General features: G+C 39.2%; 1 protein-coding gene across 1 annotated transcript; it reads right to left on the bottom strand.

Moving 5' to 3' along the window:
• Nucleotides 1-2,613: 2,613 nt before the first annotated feature.
• zgc:92275 (cholesterol 7-desaturase nvd) lies at nt 2,614-14,997 on the bottom strand. Its single transcript, XM_063480851.1, has 7 exons — nt 14,528-14,997; nt 9,666-9,854; nt 9,059-9,237; nt 8,303-8,428; nt 8,063-8,182; nt 7,102-7,278; nt 2,614-5,078 (listed from the first exon to the last, which is right to left on the bottom strand). Exons 1-7 carry the CDS (start codon nt 14,931-14,933, stop codon nt 4,917-4,919), a joined length of 1,359 nt encoding a protein of 452 aa, XP_063336921.1. The 5' UTR covers nt 14,934-14,997; the 3' UTR covers nt 2,614-4,916.
• Between the last annotated feature and the right edge of the window lie 4,677 nt (nt 14,998-19,674).

The raw sequence follows: 19,674 nt of genomic DNA, 5'->3' as shown, positions 1-19,674 counted from the left end.
ATGATTTAGAGGGAACATCAAGCTTTTATACACAGTTTATGAGCCAATCACACTGTAAAAACTGCTTAGTAACATTTTGAGGAATATGACAGAGTGGTGACAAAGATCCTAAAGCACTGGTCCTGCTTCAAATCTGGGGCAGAACATCTTTTTCTTCAACTGGTCCCATGTGGGAACTCACAGGACTCAAAAATTGTCCAGCTTCTACACATTTCATTACATCAGTGGCTCTAAAATTGCCCATGAACATGAGGCAGACAAAGTGCTTAAAGTGTATAGAATAAAGCACTTTATGAATCTATGATCGAATGAGGCTTGTAGTCTAAATCACTTTGAGTGGTGACACTAGAAAAGCTCTATTTAACTGCCAGTCCAGTCCATTACAGCACACCCCCAGATGCCCTCTGTCCATGTTTCAGTGGGTCAAAGCCATTTCAGGAGGCAGCCTGACATTTTCCACTGTTTGAAATGTTATGAAAAAATACCAGGTAATGGAAACTGTGAAAGTCAGGACACGACAGGGAAGATAAAAAAATGTTAGGATAAAAGTACAAAGTTGAAAAAACAAAACAAAGTTGAGTGGACAAACTTTTGCACATCACAACTGATGTTTGAAACACCAACTGCTGCAAGGTTTTATTTTGTTTTTTGTTTTTTAACAGTTCACTTGAAAAATCAAGATAATACACATATTTTCCACCGATACATAGAAACAAATCTTTGAGTGCAAGTACATCTACTACAAAGCATAATAATAAAAAGAAAAGAAAAGAAAAGAAAAACAGGCTTAGATTGTAGGGACAAGTTTCCTTCATGTGCAGTTGGAAAGGAGATCAAGCTGGATTTTTTGTTGCTAATAATATGCAGCAGTAACAGCACAGAACATCCTAGATGTTGTAATGAGAAATAGGTCAATATGAGACCCAGAAAGATAAGATAGGAGTTTTGATTCAAAGTCAAACCTCTGTTATCTGTAGCACCAAATCCTGCAAAGCTGTGTCACTCTTCAAAGAAAACAAGAGCGAGGAGGTTGACAAGCTGACAGCAGATTGGATGCTTTCAGTTTTAGAGATATTTTAAATGTGGCGTAAGATGAACTATTACAGTAGTAAAACGTAATTCTTCATGCAGACCTCCAGTTGACATTATTTAGGAGTCAAGTGAACTTGTGCCATCTCTAAATTGGACTTCTTTCAGTCAAATTTATTTAGAATAAAGAGCTGCGCACCATGAATTTGAAGACAATAAGTGAGGTTTATCAAACAACAGGAACAGATGACATCTGAAATCTGGAGAAGAAAAGATAAATGTCCATGCTCCCTCGTTAATGTGGGAAAAGCCAGAGGAATATATTTCAAATGTCAATCAAAGCGCATGAGAAATATCTCACTGCCAGTTCACACTTAGAGCTCATTCATCTAAAATATGGACAGCATTTTAAGTGGGAGGACCATGTACAGAAAACAGCCCAGCATTACCAGTAGGAGGAGCAGGAAGCACAGGAAGTACCTTGCTCTCAGTACTTCAACCAAACAGGAAGGGTTACAGCAGTATCCGCATATATTTCTGCATGTATCAGCCTCCAGCTGCCTCTCCAGAGTGAAACAACATAACAGCGGTGCTGGCGCAGGCTGAAGTTCAGGACCTGAACTGATGCTGAGGGCCGGTCCGGGTTCATATGTGCCATGACTGTAAGACTCCTCCTGAAGTCTCCAAATCTCCCACTCAGGGAAAGGGGTGGTCTGTCGACAGAAGGGGCACTGAAGCCGGCTGGTGTCCTTGGCCCGGCTCATGATGGCATCTGTACAGCGGTGACATATTTTGTGGTTGCAGTTGAGTAAGGTGACACTGTGATCGCCGTGTGAGTCGAACAGCTCGCTGCAGATGGGGCACTCGTGCCGACTGCTGTCACTGCACAAACTCCTGACACTTTCACTGCAGCCTGGCTGATCCCTGCCAGCCAATTCCAGCTCTTGTGGAACAGATGTCTTTTGGTCAGTCCCATCTGTCGCTGTTTGTGCGCCCGCTTTGTGATTCTTGTCACTGCTGTCCTGATGTTTGTACCCAAGCAGAGGCTTTATCACTGAGTCGCTTACATCTTCTGTTTTTTCTCCCTTGGATTTGTATACTTCTCTGAAATAAGCCTCCTCTGTAGCTGACTGTTGATCTTCTTCCAGTGTAATAACACCTTCCTCCTCAGTGTCAAACACTTTTGCTTCAGCCATCCTTCATTAAAAAAGATTTTAATACAGGCAACACAGCTCTAGCACACGGTCGACTATGGCAAGTCTACTTTCTTCCTGCACTAAGCGGGCCAATTACTGATGTAATGCTTTAATATAAGGAGAGCAACACAGTTTTCCCACCTCTAACTGAGATAAGAAAAGTACATTCACAGATAAGGAGTGCTAAGAAATAATGTGCACCTCAGAGAAGTGCCACTGGCCAAGAAGAACAGTGAACATTTCAGCATTATGCTCAATTTAACATACTAAGATATTCACTGCAACTGAAAGCTTTTGCTGGCTCACAAATGCATGAGTAAGCACATTAGAGAATAAGGATTTATTCTTCATATTTATACAAACATCACATCTGCAGATTAGACAGGCACAAAGCACATGTTAAAACTGAGAAGGTAGGAAGCAGTTTATCTGATATTCATAACAACTATTGTGCTTTAACATTGCTGCTTGTTTGCTTTGAAATGTGTCTTCTCTCATCTAATGCAATCCAACAGAAATTAAAAGTGCAGAAAGCCCATGCAATAAGACATTATTATAACCTTTATACAGTTAAACACTATAGTGTGTAGTAAAGACTCCTCACAGTACTGCAGTCATCAGTGATTACATTGGGAACATATGCCCAGATTAATTAAACACCGAGGTGTAATATTATATATAATATAATAATAATATAATATAAGTATAAATATTAGCATTCTATGTATTAGAGCTATTTGCTTATCACATTAAAACAAATGTGCAGCAGCAAGTATTTGTGACAGTGCATTATAAATTGCAATTATCAGATCACACCGATATGATCACTTCATCATTTGCAATGCATTATATATATGAACAATTATTTTGTTAAAAAACAACAAATATTTCAGTGATATGCCCGCTATAATCATGATTTGCATATCAACAAAGAATCACATGAGCACATGTAGGTGGAAAAGGTCATTCAGAGCTGCTGAGAATTACTTGCAGAGCTCCATTTCACCTCCGTGTGTTTGTCTAACAGCTGTTTGTTGTCCTCTTCTCTCTCACTGAAAAAAATGACTGCATGCTAACTGTCCAGGAATAAACAACAAGCAGCAGTTCTGGCACGAGCATTTAGTAGCTGTAAGGTTTTCTCAGATGTTTGTGGGAACCAAGTCAGCATATGAATGACATAATATTTCACAAAACCGGAGTCATAAAGAATCATTTGTAGCCATACGACCAACAAGCAGATGATGACATGGGTCCTACTAAGCAGGACAAGCAGTACCTTGGAAAACTGCAAATATGTAACCAGAGGAAGTAGTGTTGTTTTGAAGGGAAAGAGCACACAGACGAAAAACTGATTTGTTTTCAAGCAGCAGCTTCTAAGACAAAAAAATGTAGAACAAAATGTAAAAACCTGCAATTCTGAGCTCCAAAAGCAAATAGATTCCCATAGACATTGAAGCTAAAATGCCTGGATTTATGACACATACTTCTGGCCTGTTGCTAAATTTTATTTTGGTCTCTATCAAATATTCATCTTAATGACAACTGTATGGAGGGTGCAAATATTTTTGTTCTGAGGCTTAATGTTATGCAAACACAGGTGACCATAACTGCTAGATGTCTACCTGGCTTCACCTTAGCTAATTCGAGTCATCTCATCGAACCTCTGATAGTTCAGTTTAATGCTAATGCTAGAAAGCTTGGTTAGCAAGTTGCTGCTATGGACAACACAGGTGTAATGCACACACACCTTAAAGTGTTACAAGGTAAAGGCAGAAACCTTTTTTTTTTTTTTTTTTTTTACCAGGCTGTAAACAAGGTTTCAACACAGGAGTCTGTGGGGATTGAATTATGTTTGGAGCCAGCCTCAAGTGGCCACTATAGGTATTGCAGTTGTTGTCTCCAACTTCAGAGGCTTCCTCTTGGTTGAAAACTAAACTAAACTAAAATAAAATAAGACTTAAAAATTGTTGCATGGTCCTTTTAAGTTGTCCTGTCACACCACTGAAACAAAGAGACCGTTATCAGCTGGCTGCTGAGTAACCTGAGAAATCATTTAAAAAACAAACACACCTGCTCTTACACCTGCAGGTCAAACACAGCCAAGGTTGAATACACATTAAAGATGTAAATTTACAGTGTGAGGCATAAGAGCATAACAGGAGAGAGGAAGTAATAACTGCATTCTGAGGCACAAGGCAGAAGAAGGAAGCCTTTCCTATGATCTCAAACTACAGGCAGACTAAAAAACAGCAAAACAGAGAAAGTCCCTTAGTCAAGAGCAAATATTGGGATATGTATGTATATGTTTCACAGTTTATGTTATAGATAGTTGGCCTTGTGCAGAGTAAAATAGTTCTGACAATCAAACAGTCAATAGGGGATTTCTGGTGTCAAGATCTTGGTTGTTTAGATGTTTGTGAAATCTCAGTGGCACTTCAGGCATTGATTAAGGCTGGAAAGTAAAATTACACACATCAAAAATACCCCAAAAAGAGGTCTTTAACAAGACAAGGTTTGAGTCCTTTACAAAAAAATGCATATCTAAATTGCTTAAACTTGCCAGGCTTCTTGGCTCCCTTTTTCATCAGCAACAAATACAAATGATTGGTGAACGTCTTTGTCCAAAGTGTCAGATTAATGTACCCTGACCTGATAATCTCTGCTTAAATCTCCTCTTGTGGTTCGGGGAGGTCAAAAGTCCAACTTGTCACGCTGGTACTGCAGCCGTGGGCTGTTCTCGCTGTAGAACTGACTGAACCAGCGCCTGTGTTTTTGGATGGCTGAATCTTCCTTTACAAGGAGAGGCTTGGAGACATACTTCTTATTGTTCCAGATCATAACATCACGCTCAAACTGAAGACAAAACAAAAACAAGAGAGAGTCACGGGACAGGACTAAATATCAAACATAATTATAAGATTTTTATACAGTAAAAGTTTTAAGCCTACTTCAAACATTTTTATTTTTAACAATATCCAACTTGTCCTTGATGATAATGAAGCAGCACAGCTGAATACAATTTGTAAAGGAACAGATTTTCACTGAAGTATAACAAGAATTAAATAATGAAAACTGTACTGGTGTCTTCTTGCATTAAATTACAATAATTTATCAGCAGGGGTTTCTTTGTGAAGTGCTGCTCATTAAATGTCACTCCATAGTAACTCCATCAGCTGCTGGCATTTCAGTGAGAACGCCCTTCCACTGCTGTCAATACTAAGTGGAGAAAAAAAAATTATTTAATCTAAAAATATAAGCTTGGAACATGAAACTGTGCAATCATCTTCATTCATCTTGTGTTTGTTTTTAATTAAACTATGTATCTAGCTAATCAAAGTATTTTGTCTGAATATTTTTAGGAAATCTTAATGGAGGACAAGTCTAGACATTTTAAGAACCAGACAACTTTTCCCAAAGTATTTTGAGCCTGCTATTATTTCTTGTTAAAGTGCAACTATGTGTCTTTATCACCAAGCTAATTATCGGGTTTAATGAGGACTATTTACACCTTATCCATGACTGTGGTGTTACTTCTCGTGACAATGTGGAGGCTGAATTTAATCAAAGGCAGAGTGGGAGGTTAATGTGCACAGTGATCTCTCCAAGTTAGAGCAGCACTGGGGTATATCTCACTAATAAATAGCAATAAATTGCAGTTTTGATATATGAAATGAAAGATAAACAAAAAAAAAATTAAATGTGATGGAACAAACCAGTGAATAATAGCTCACCCATTGACTAAAAGATGGGGGTGGGGAAACCCTTGTTTGAACTTAAACTATAGGTGTTAGATGAGGGTAAGTGGGGCATGCAAGGCAAGCAGTGCTTGCCAAGTGAAATCTAGAAAATGGACAATAAAAGTGAACTAAAAGGAAAGCGATCTCTCACCTTACAATTTAATATTCTGTCCTATAAAGAATCGTTCCTTGTTTGCATCCATCCTGTAAGTTACTGCCATCTTTTGGCCAAAAGTACCTACTGTCTCTGGAAGCTCAACTTAAATATAGTTTCTGTCATTTTCACAGGGGGATTTGTAACCCGGTATCAAAGGCTGCAGCTGGGGAAGCTGAGATAGGAGCTGCATTTCACTGATGTGAGATCAGTTATTAGTTCTTATACATTATTATACACATGTCCACACACATGTGAAAACAAGAGGGAACATTTGCTACTAAGCAATCAAAGTGCACTGTCATTGATCATCTGATCAGGTAAGTTGTCTCTTATCACTTTGGCTAACATGTGTGACTTAGAGGAAAGTTGAAGATATTAAGGCTCAGTGCAGCAAGATATAGGAGACTGCCAGTTTACATAAAATAATAAAAGTCATCCAGGACAAAATCATTAAAAATCTTATATGTTTTAATCAGCTCCAATCTGTCATATTAGTGTAACAGTGTTGGATCTTTTTTGTTTTGCGTCTATTTTGGGGGAGGGGATCATCATCTTTGCTTGCCTTTCAGCAAAAGCCATTATATGATACTGCCTTAAACTTATAAATTTTTCTTCAGATGGTGGCTGTGCCTCAGGAGTTAGAGCAGTTCATCTACTATTTGTAAGGTTGGTGGTTGAATCCCTGGTTGCTCCAGTCTGCCTGCCAAAGTAAAATGCTAAAACCTATGTTATTCCTGATGTGTTCATTGGAGTATGAATGTAAGATAGAAAGAACTTTGACATAGAAACAAGTGCTTGTGTTAAAGGGCGAATGAGCCTCAATGAGTTCTCAAGTACAACAGAAAAGTGCTATATAAGAGCCAATCCATTCATCAGATAGATAGATAAGGGTCAAATGATGGCAGCATAAATTATATGTAAACAAGCCTGTGTTATAGTTATCATAAAAGATAATGGTACTGCACCATTGACTGTACTGCACCTGAATGCACTCCACTTTGAGGATGAACTTGGGCACCACAGGTGGGATATTAGACTGATAGAAAATGGTGTGAGTGACACACTGCAACAGGGGCTCCACAGGAGTCACACAATGCATGATTACACCCCGGCCCAAGAAAGTTTGGTCAAACAGCAGAAATACTATTCCTGGGCCAACCTGAAAGATAAACATGTAATATTAGCACAATTTAAAGTTTTCAACTTTTCCTGATAAGCATATCTATGCACTTAGGGTTCATTCATTTAGTCAGATTCACTAGCAGTTACTGTAGTAAAAATGTATTTTGCATCATTTAACATCAAGCCTTATTTCCAGATAATTAAATGCCAAAAAAGCATCAGTCTGTTCATGAGAAATTAATGCTTGAAAAACACATTTACATGCATGGTTAAGCTCAATAATGCCTGCCTCTCATATTATATTGCTGCCGATCTCCCACTGCTGGCCACAGTAAACATATCCTGCTTCCAACATTTGTGTTGCGTGTAAATGATCCAGCTCCCTCTGCAGCCTTGTGGTTAACCTAGGGAAATTAGTGGTTTCAGGCTACACTTGCATATCATTTTTTTACTCACGCAGCAAGGCAAAAAGTCACACTGTGCTGTGTTTTTGCTTCAGCAAAAACCACCATTTTTCTCAGGCTGATCAGGCCAGTGATGTTCCACATTAGAGATTACAGGAAGCTTTGTCAAACCCGGTTTTGTTACAACGCCGGCAGCAAACTGTACTGTTACTGTTACTGCACTGTGAAACATAATGTTTATTGTTGAAATGTACTTCTCATCTAAATTAAAAGGACACTTTCAGATCTAGCATGATTTATTTTTGGTTAAATCTAGTTTGAATAAAATTATAGACAAGACCAGTGATTTTTGTGCCAGTTTAATGTACAATCAATCATAGGGAATTGTTTACAAATGGCATTCCTGGTGTACTGTACCTGTCTCGCCACAACAGAAACATCCAGAAGAGGCCAGTGGCATCCAAATACTCTAAGTGCATGTTTCACAAACATCTGAGAACAATGCTTGTTAGGCTCTGACTCTGGTTTCCAGTCAACCTTCAAGGTACACAGTGAAAAACACAGTGTCAACATCAAAAGTTGCAGGTATAACAGCGAACATATTCACCTTAGTGGATAATGGGAACATCAAATTTAGTTTAGTGTTTTCCAGTTTACCTTCCAGTCATGTTGCACAAATTCCCAGATTTTGCTATTGGTGTAACGTAGATCTGCTCCACTGAGCATGCCTGGAGTGTGAAGGTGCGACAAGTGAGCTATGTCTGCTGCATTTTCTGGAATCTCCTACACAGAAGAGAAGACAACTAGTTATTAGCAAAAAAATAAAATGCTAGCATGTGGTATATTGTTTCTGTCTGTTGGTTTTCTAAGATGCATGTAAAGTTCCTTAAATATATTCAAAGATTGCAAGAAAGAACATGTATTGAATATACTGCATGAAATGCATAAATGCCTTGCTATACTCTAGAGATATCTTAGTATTAGCACAAGCATTGTTTTAGGGAGATGAAAAGCTTGTAGCTTTGCTTCTGATCAGAACCAATCTGAATAAATATCATCAATGCATGGTTCATTCCAGTGTGTGAGGAGTGACCATGAAAAGGAAACTGATGCTAAATTGAAGGTAACTGATGTACGGATGGATATAGAAACACTGCCCTAAAGACAGTGTACACTACAGACATACTAATCATCAGAAGATAGATTCGTTTTTTGTCACAACATACATTTTATTTATAGAGTGACTTGGAATTCCTTATGGAAGCTTGCTTCTGCCACTGAAAAACATTATGTCATTATATCGTTAATATCTTTATATCTTTTTGTCACCTATCTCCAATAGGTGACAAACAGAGAAGATACAAGAGAAGATACAAGTTTCCATACATTTCCACTCAGACGTATGAACCATACCTGTATATGAGCATTAATAAAATGCTCAGTTCTCCCCCGATAGACCCACTCATCATTTGTGATCTCCGGCTGCTCGGGGACGATCCACTGAGGTTCTTCTCCATCACAGTGAAACCAAACCAAGATTTGCTTGTTGACCTCACAGGTGGGCCAGCTGCGCACGCTGGCAAAATCAGGCACTGATGGACAAATGAAACCCCAAACTAAATCACAACCCCTTTAATCAGGATTTACTCTATTCTGTACACCCGTGTCAGTTAACATCTAACCAATAATCATAACCAATCCAATCCAATAACTAATAACTGACCAATAACATCTGACCCTGGTCTATTTACTTCTAAGTTTATATAATATTTTAAGCCATTGGCTAAGCATATTCATGCACATCTGAAGATTAAACTGCCATCAGTTTCAGATTTGGACCTAATATTTATGAAGGCTTTAAATGTCTTCTCATTACAAATCGCAATGAAATGTTCAGTAACTTGCTTTCTTTATGTAGGTTTTCTAAAATAGTGATTTTTGTTTCTTAGCGAGCATATTATCCAAACATTCAAGGTTACTTAGCACTGTGACATAACAATATTGTAGGCCATTTACTTACCTTTTTCTGCATAGGGAATCTTCACACATACACCATTATCCCCCTGAAACTGCCATCCATGAAATGGACACTCGATGCAGTTCCCAAACACACGTCCACCCACAGCAAGGTTGGCACCCAGGTGAGGGCAGTAGGCATCCACCACATAGGCCTTTCCATCGTGGCCCCGAAACACTGCCACCTGCTCACCTATGATTATAAACAGAGAAAGGTTTTAATACTGGCTTTGTGAACTGTCACTAATGAGCATAGTGGATAACAGTACTGTGCAAACTGTAGTTTTTGTACAGTTTTATCCAAACCAGACCAGTGTTTGCATATTTATTGTACAGTTCAAGAGAAAGAAAAAACAAACGTGCATTCTTTGCAGCATGTTCCCTTTCCCCCGTGCTTCTTAGTATGTTCCTTAGTGCCCTACTTGGAGCAATATAGCTAATTGTAGACGGCACTTATTAACGAAGAAACACACAAATTTTCCAAGAAATAACCCAACCCATACACAGAATTAGTAATTATTATGCCAGATTTTACATTTTATAATGCACGACTTTGTGTTTCTTAAATTATTTCATTAACAATTAATGCCACTCATAGAAGATTTGTATGATCTTTGAAATGAATTTCATGTGCTTTATTTTGTTTGTTGAAACAAAATCAAATGCAGTTGCATCAGAATTACTGCGGCACAAAATTTTAAATGGCTGCATTGTATCATGTCACATCCAGAGCGGTGCACACCTATTATGGTCAAATGGCGTTCCTAGTGGAGATCTTCTTGGAAAGTGCTCCCTGTGGTGCATGTCTAAATTGACACCAGATCAGAAGATCTCTTCCTACTGTCTTTGCTGGATTTGGCTGGATTTTTAGCAGAGCTTTAGATCTGTCGTGCTCAGATAGCACTCAGGTTGGTGCAAGCTGAGCAACTGTAGTATAGAGTGACAGCTGAGCAAGCTCTACTAGTGATTAGTCAGGGTACTAAAAAAAAATCTGAGACACCAAATAATCCAAATGAAGGGTGACACAGCACTGCACTGCTGCCCCCAGACTGTTGGGAGAGCAGAATTTAACGACACTACAGAGAACTGCACGGTGGAACAGACACACTCAGCAGAATTTAATATGTGAATGCATTACTGCAGAGAAAAGTTAGGAGGGAGACACAGCAGGATGCAGATCCTGAATGGGTGCCAAGCTTTTTTTGGGTCAAAAGAATTTGGGGGAGTAAAATGTCAGGGGCTACAGGGAGAACTGAACCTAGAAGATATAGTGAGGAAGAAAGTGGAAAAGAGAAGTAAGTTAGAAAAATAAAATATATCCAGTGTGAATTATGGGAAGAAAAATGTGTATATTATCTAGAGAAAAACAATCTGTATGCTTCCTATTATGTTTTCCAACATGCTGACACACCCTGGTGGGTTTCTGGCAACTTCTCACATTGGCAACCACTGCTCTGCATCACACTTGCAGTGTGTAGGAGGTCTAATAACCTGCCACACTTGTACTCACAGTAAGATTCCCAACGTGTAGAAAAACCAATCAGTCAACATGCATCTACTTGAGCAAACTTTTAGCTACAAAAACCTTTCAATTGCTTATCTTTTTTTAGCCTATATACTTTCCAAATTCTCTTCAAAGCCTCTTTCACTCATTACCTCTAGCTAGTATTCAGCTTTTTGATATCTTTATGTTTGCAAACCTTGCAACCTTGCAATTACTTCTTTTTCTTATGTTATAGACATGAAAAAAAAAGTGTTTTGTTTTTTAAAGAGATGATTTAAATGCACCAGATAGTGTTGGTTGTTGTTGTTTGTTTTTCAAAATAAAAGCACCCAGTTAATCAAATGAAATGAAGTGACATATTTTCAAAATAAACCTCAAGGCAGTTTTAGGAAATCAGCATATCTGAAGCTATAGTTATATCATTCAAATATCAAAATATGGAGCTCCTTATGACATGTGAGCTTTCAATGCGTGTTTTCAAAACAAAATTAAGTAATTTCAAAATACTGTTTTTAAAAATATTGCCTTTTTTTTTTTTACTATACTATACAGTTTAAAATATTCATCATTTCTGATATTGGTGTTATGGTATCCCTTTTAGTTACTAGTCCCATAAACATATACAGAGTGCCAGTCATAGAGACTATGATGTCAGTTCACTTTTGGGTGTAGTTCAACTAGAGGTGACACTCTCTTCTGATAAAACCTGTTTACAAATGATAAATATAACACATGTAAGGGGATTAGTTAAATCACAGCAGACAGCATTGGAATGTATAAAATGTCTGTGGTGGTTGATATCAGGTGGTGTTTCAAATTGGCGTGAAATGAAAATAGTAGCTGCTATAACGTGGCTTTGTTATGGTGCTGATTTTTTTTTTTTTAACTTTCTAGTTTCTAGAGGGAGAAATAAATCTGAATCTCATTTAAATATGAGATTCCAGCTTTATTCCTCCCTCTTTGTTTCCTAGCTTCATTGTTTTCTTGGCCTTAGTGTGTTTCCACGTTTAGGTTTCAAGTTGTTGTAGTTTTCAGTTTCCTTTGTACTCTGTGTTTTGCATTTGTTCAATCCTGCCACCAGCCTTTAATAAATAGCTTGCTTTTGTTCATCTCAGTCCGCCTGCCTTCACACTCACGCAGGCCTGGGACATACCTAGCCCTTGAGAACGGTGTATTACTACAATGCCAAACCCTCATACAAATCTAAAAATGCAATGATCTATTAAATGAGTCGTTCTATAAATACAGAATGAACAAACAAATGAAAAGGTCTCCACGAACATTAATGAAGATTGCATTAATAAACTACAGCTCCACCTTGATGTGAAGACCAGTAGATAACTTTCCATGACAGCTGTGCAAACTCTGATTGTAAGATCCAATAAACTGTATACTGACGGGAAAGGTTGTATTTGGTGATGTCAGTTGGTGGAGACTTTTGCAGCACAACAGCCTAACTCAACTGTTGTTCGATGATGTTTGTTTTTCCTTTATGAAGGGTGTTGCAGACAGGGCAGGCACACAGTGATGTCCCTCGTTTTCTAAGGATTACAGTATGTTGCTAACTTGTGTAACTCACTTAAAGAGCAATTGATGAAAAGATGACTGTTATTTACAACTGTGAGCTGAATCCACAAGAGCAGGTCTCACTTTTTACCGGTGGATATCTTTTCCAGGTGTGAAATCCTCTCATACTCCGTTTGTTTGTCATTTACTGAAAGCTATGTGACAGAAACCTAAAAAGCCTGACAGGCTCTTTGAAACCCTTTTGAACTCAAACTCAAAGAAACTCTCTGAAGAGATCAAACAGTCCCACCACATATCAACATGAGAAGCACAAATCTGTAAGTGAAACACAACAGCGGTTGAATCAGTGCGCCGTCTTTCTGAAATACACATAAACTTTAGGCCATCAGTGATGAGACCGTCTTGTTGTTGATCACAGAAAAACCTGATGCAGGAGATCAAAGGGGTCAGCTAGTGCTCATACATCAAACCTTATCATTAGAGACAGATCTTAATAATAAAATGTGATGTAATAATAAACAAGTGTTGGATTAGAAAAAGAATAAACACTAGATATTCAAATGAAGAGTTCTTGCAAGTTACCAGAATGATAAAAAAAACAATTATAAAACAAACCCTAAGGCTCTAGAAAATGTGCATTCATTAAAGTTTTCTTCTCTAATCCTCTAATCAAGAAAATTATTAACGCATTAATTAATGAAGAAACTAGCTCTTATTTCAAAGCACTAATGTTGCCGTGAAGTAATTAACATCAGTAATGGCAACACTGTGTCTCCAAGGCGCCTTCAAACCAAACATGCAGGTGAAAGCTTGAACCTTTGTGTAAAAGAAAAAATGTTACTAAGCACCATAATGCACAACCGTTTTCTTAACAAAGGCTTGGCCAACGTGTTGAAATGCTTTTACATTCCCTGAATTCCAAAAATATTGTAATGTGAGCTTGTTTCGTCTGTCTTGGCAACAGTCCTACCTGGATGAGGTAGCAAACATCTGGGTTGCTGGAAAGGTGGCAAACAACTAAAAGGTCTCACAATAATGTTACATGCTGTGCTTCAATAAGTATCACACTTATTCTTTTACGCACCTGAGAATGAAAGTTTAAATAATTCTGTGTCGGGCACTTGTAACACTTACCTGACTGCTTGAAAAGAAATTCAGCTTATTCCCCACCTCATGATGGGGGCAAACTGAATTTGGTGCATTTGTACTTTACCCCACACTGTACCCCACACTTTCACCATGCACCCAGAAAACAACCAGCAATCTGTTTACTCATTCAAAAATGCAGTTTTGACAAAAATAACTAACCATTAACAACTATCCATTATTAAAATTATGTCAGCCATAAATTATGTGGAAAAGCCCTGCAGATGGAATTTCTGATATTGTTGAAAGGCACGCATAGCCGAATAAACACCTGTAAAAATAAGCCTACATATAAGCCTACAAAGCTCGGTCTAATCACTCAATCAAACTTTGAGTTAAACTTTAACAGCTACGAAGGGTCGTTACATCATTGTCTAATTTCCAAAGTCCAAAGTAAGCTGCTAGCACACATTTAATATCCCCCAAACTTTTATTGAACACATATATAACCTAATTTTAAGTTTACAGCTTTAAATGACTCTGTAACTTGCTGCAACTCTGTTAATAAACACGTTGTCTAGTCAGCCTGCCCGTATACCAGCATCTGATTTATTTATTTATTTGATAATTACAACTGCTGGTGCTTTTTGTTTCTTTTAGCATTTGCACACCATATACTGTAACGTAACTGTGTTTCTTCTGTTATTCCCTGTTAAGAGCAGTGATCCAACCACCACTATGCATCGTACCTAGAATAGACACATTTTTGACCTCGCCCCTCTGCAGCATGTGTGAGTCCAGGACTCGGTACCAGCCGTTTGGGTAAACCGGTGGGAGCTCCCCGATTTTCCTCCTGCGCCTGGCGTCGTTGGCTGCCTGCGCTTTGGTGCGACCGTCCTCCTCCACGTATCCCACGTCTTCGGGCGACCTGAGCAGTTCCAGAGGACTGAAGAGCAGCCGGTACAGCCAGCCTATAGCGAAGAAAAGAACACCGACGGAGAAGCAAAAGAAGGCCCGGGCTGGGGCACCGCGTAAGCCCATTTCGCTCCATATCGGGTACCAGCTGCCCACAGAGTCCAGCGGATCTCCACCTTGTGTGATAAGCATTGCACCCACTCCCAGCCCGATGACGGCAGCTGCCTTCGCGTTGGACATGTCTGACTCTCTAACTTGCAGATTGTCACGGTCACTTTATAACGAACACCGGGCACTTTGGACACAGACCAACATTTTTTTTTTTAAAGCCACACCCGGGCCGACTCGAGTGTACATAAACGCAGAAGTGGGATGGCCATTTCATAGTGAAATTGACTTTCTCTTTTGAGGACTAATGTTTAACATTAAATCCTTCAATCCTTTTTTATGTTTGGAGTGTAGATGAGCAAATTACACACACACACACACACACACACACACACACACACACACACACATATATATATATATATATATATATATATATATATATATATATATATATATATATGTATATATTTCATGACTACAAGACAAGAGACAAAGTATCTCCCCCTCTGTTATTTAAATTGATGTGCCCCAGTATGCGAGTGTATTATAATTAGCATTAAATATGTTTTTATTAATAATAATTTATTTATACTTAAATGTTATATTGGCAGGATTCTACAATGTTATCTGAAACATGATTAGACTCGTGTGCTGTAAACGCCCTCTAGTGGCCTTTGTAATAAGAATCATGTCAAAAGTCAAGTTAACCCTCTGAGTGAGGCGTCACTGGTGATGAGACCCAACGCTACAAACAATCTTAACAGTAGTTAAGTTCTAGTTTGAAGAAAAGCTTTTTGAAAAAAGAAAAAACTGAAATAGTTTATGATGCATGCAATTTAGAACAATTATTTTTCACGTTCTCTCATTGCCAAGACTTGGGGAAATAATTTAAAGATGATCATCTATGATAAAGATTTTAGATTTAATCAAAATATCACTGATCTGATCCTATAGTTAAAACTAACTACAAGAAAACAAATTATATTATGTGTGACAACTTAGATCTTGTTAGTATTGGTTGGTGGGCCTTTGTTCCTCCTCCTACTCAGTCCTCACAGATTCCCATCTAATATACGAAATGACATAGCATATTTGGGAGCCTTGACAATACAAATTTCTGTACAATCAGATACCAAGTATATACAAATGTCGTGACCCTGACATTGCCAGTGCTAGTTATTCTGTGATGCAGTTTGCCTCGCCACTAGAGGGCGCGGTTGTTTTTGTGAGTAATGTTCTGTTGGGCTGTGAAATGGTGTTCATGGAGGCAGTGTGAATCAGTGTGAATCTGCAGAAATTATACTTGGGGGCAGTGTATGTGGTTTCTTTCAGAGTGTGTGTACACAAGATTGGTGAGTTACATTATATCTCCTAAGCTAAGCTAAGCTAAGTTTTAGTTTGAGTCATACTTGCCAACCTTGAGACCTCAGAATTAGGGAGACATTCAAAAGGGCTGTTGGGGGGGGGGGAGTAGTATACATATACATATATATACCAAAAACTTGAATTTTACAGTTTTTATTTATTGGATAAAGTAAGTTAAATGTCACCGTTATTATTGTCCAGCTGGAAACAGCGGGGCTGCCCAAATTCAGAAGCTGCATCCACCTGAGCACCCGGCCTTCACGGTCTAAGTGGGCCGGGTCCTCCGAAAGCCGGGTAGGCCGGAAGTGAGCCACTGTGAAATCCGGTCTTTAAGTCTGATGTCATTAGCCGTGTCTGGGCCCAAACTCCGCTGCAGGTCCCAAAGTCACTCGATCACTGCGGCATCACTGAGAGTTAAAAACTGTCTAAATCCTTTCATCTGTAATAAAATGATCCACGTTGCTGCTCTACCAGGTGTAACTAGTAAGTTTAACATCCAGGCATCCATGAAAACCGAATTTATGAAATTTAACGGAGTTAGAAGTTAGCAGTAAGTTAGCTCGCTAGTTTCCACCTAAACATGAAATACCATGTTCTTACTGAGGGATTTCTGAAACAAATTAAGATGTACAGCTCTTCTATCACTTCCAACATAAATGAAGACAGAAAACTAAACAGCAGTGACGTTTGTAGGGTTACTGAAGTCGGGCTAGCTGGTATGTAATGATGTGCTACTTGATCGCTAGTGACATAGCTATGTTAGCATAATATAAACAGTGAAGCTGGACGATGAACGCTAACTTTTTTCCACTCAGTAAAAGTTAACGTGATTCCCGAAGGTTCAGGGCAAATGCAATCGCATGGCAGGATGCTGTAAACAGACCGAACTTCATAATGACTGAAACTAGCACCACTGAAGGAACAATGGGCTGGGAGGTCAGTTCCTTGATCATTAATATGCAAATTGTCGTGAGAATTTGCTTGTGTCAGTCATTATGCAAATGTACTGTTTATAAGATTGGGGAAACCTGCAGTCAGCTGAGACTGAAGAAGTCACTTGGATGAGTGACAAAATGTTTCTCCTACTGAAAACGCCAGATGAACAGAATCAACTTTTGGGGAGTTACTTACCTGGATGATTGAGCATTCATCAAGACTAGTACAGATACTTTTAACTTATAAGGCAGCTTATAGGGGAGAGCAGTGTGAGACCTACAATGTAGATTTGCCTGGCACTAAAGCAGTCTTTCTCAAATGGTGGTACGCGTACCACTAGTGGTACTTGGGCTCTCTCTGGTGGTACGCAGGAAGTCTCCAATTTTTTTTTAAGATTAAATAATATACCATTGGGGTGGTATGCAAGGCGACACAAGAGTTCCCGAGGCTCTTCTGGGAGCCGGAGTAAACCAGAAAACGTGTCCCCGAGCGTGAGTCCTCTATGAAGAGCAGCCTTTCCTTATCGCCAGCGGTCACGGCTGCTACAGAGCGCTGGTGGGCTCGTTTCCCTGGGGCTTAAAACTGCAAAGGAGCCACAGTGCTGTCACCCTGATGGTAAAAACACTGCCCTTTTCCGTGGTGCCGCGATCCCAGCCACCATCGATGAGTCAGAGGCTCCCGGGAGAATCGGTGGGGGTGCAGGAGATAACGTCGGTGAGTCGGGAACTATCGCCCGGATGCCGAAGCTCCTGGTAGCCAGGGGAATGCGATTCACTTCTTCTGCGAGAGGGCGGTAATCCTTTGCGGCCAGCAGCAGGGAGTTGGCGAGGCCACCTCACACTGGCAACTGTTGGAGGAAGATGTGAGTGAAGAGGAATCCGCCCTCATCTGTTCCTAGCAAGGACAGCATGCTCTCCGTGAGCTTGAGAGCGGTACCATCATCCAGCCCCGAGAGAGAGAGGAGTTTCACGGCCCGCTCTATGTGAGAGAGGGAGTAGCGCCGCAGCAGCAGTGTATTGAGAGCGGTGTATTTCCCTTGGCTGGGGGGATGGAGCCGGAGGAGGGTCATCACATGGCGGGTGGACAGCGGATCCAGCAAGGCCACCACATTTCATGTCGTTGGCTGAAACGCCATGAAGAGCAAACTGAGCTATGACGTACACGAACTACGAAGGAGGGTCGTGAAGCCAAAAAAACGGCTGCTTAACCACCACAGCAAAAATTAAAATGTACAACTCTGCTATCACTTCCGACATAAATGAAGACAGAAATCTAAACAGCAGTAGCGTTTGTAGGGTTACTGTCTGAAGTTGGCCTAGCTGGTATATTTAATGATGTTCTGTGTGGTGGTTAGCTACACAGCTATGGTTAGCATAATATAAACACAGTGAAGCTGGAGGATGAATGCTAACTTTATTTCCACTCGATAAACGTCAATGTGAAGGTTCCCGAAGGTTAGGGACAAATGCAATCGCATGATGATGTAAACAGACCAAACTTCAGTGAAGAGAGCAGCTGCAATATAAGGTTAGTCATTAACATACTGCTGCATGGGCTGTGCTGTAGTTACATTGTAATGTTTTAAAAACTGAGCTTTAAAATGAATAGTGATGATTAAAACCGAGAGAGGCAGACAGTGATCACTGACTTTTTTTAGGGGCTTGTTCAGATTAAATAAAACAAGATACACAACATTAAAACATGTTAAAAACACAACAGCCTTAATAAATGCAGAATAGTTTGGAGTCATCCAGGGTTCATACATCATCACTTAAAGATTGAATATCCCACCTGCTGTGAATGTTTTAATGCAGTACAGTTGTTGTTATTATTATCACTTGTCACATCCTGTTTGTGACAGTTAAATTAAATGACATTCATATGCAAAATAAAATTGTCTTGTGTACACTGTATGTGGTGTTAAATAGGCCTATACTACTGTACTTTAATGTCGGTCATAAGGGTGGTACTTCAAGAGCCATATATTTTATAAGGTGGTACTCATTGTGAAAAGTTTAAGAACCGCTGCTCTAAAGCACTTTGGGTAAACTTCTGTTCTTCAAATTTGCTATTCATATTGCATGTTTGAGGTAATTTTTTCATTTACAAAAAATAATTAAAAATGACACAATTCAATGATCTACACACTGAACTCAGAGGATAGGAACAAAGTATCGATTCTAGCCCAGTATTAATACCAGTGTAGGTATCGATATCTAATATAAGCTGGTTTCCTTCTAAGGTGACTCTCTACTTTGATTTGAGCGTGTTGCAGTCATCTCTACTTTAAGTCACATTCGGTAACAGATAGGTTTCTTTTGTTCTCCCTTTGTTCATTTTATGATTTATAAATTGATTTGGTGAAGACTGTTGGTGCATGGATCTCACATGACATGATTGTGGAAGATATATCTGTCACAAATGTTTGCATGGCCAATGCAACTGGCTGCATGCACCTCGGGTAAGTATTCAGGGGGAACTAACTAAATAAAAAGCCAAACACATTTTTCCCCACTTTTTTGTATTATTTAATCGAATATGATGTATTATTTAAATTAAAAATGCATAA

Source organism: Pelmatolapia mariae, linkage group LG7 (assembly GCF_036321145.2).
Source record: "Pelmatolapia mariae isolate MD_Pm_ZW linkage group LG7, Pm_UMD_F_2, whole genome shotgun sequence".
NCBI classification, from domain to species: domain Eukaryota; kingdom Metazoa; phylum Chordata; class Actinopteri; order Cichliformes; family Cichlidae; genus Pelmatolapia; species Pelmatolapia mariae.
The sequence above is the reverse complement of the archived record's forward strand: the minus strand, read 5'-3'. Positions and strand labels throughout refer to the sequence as shown.

Bases quoted from the DNA above. Each gene is read 5' to 3' on its own strand.
- zgc:92275 (XM_063480851.1), bottom strand. From the start codon at position 14,933: ATGTCCAACGCGAAGGCAGCTGCCGTCATCGGGCTGGGAGTGGGTGCA. The intron at 8,183-8,302 runs GTAAACTGGAAA...TGTACCTTGAAG, and splicing joins TTGTGCAACATGACTGGAAG to GTTGACTGGAAACCAGAGTC. The intron at 7,279-8,062 runs GTACAGTACACC...TTTATCTTTCAG, and splicing joins TTTCTGTTGTGGCGAGACAG to GTTGGCCCAGGAATAGTATT.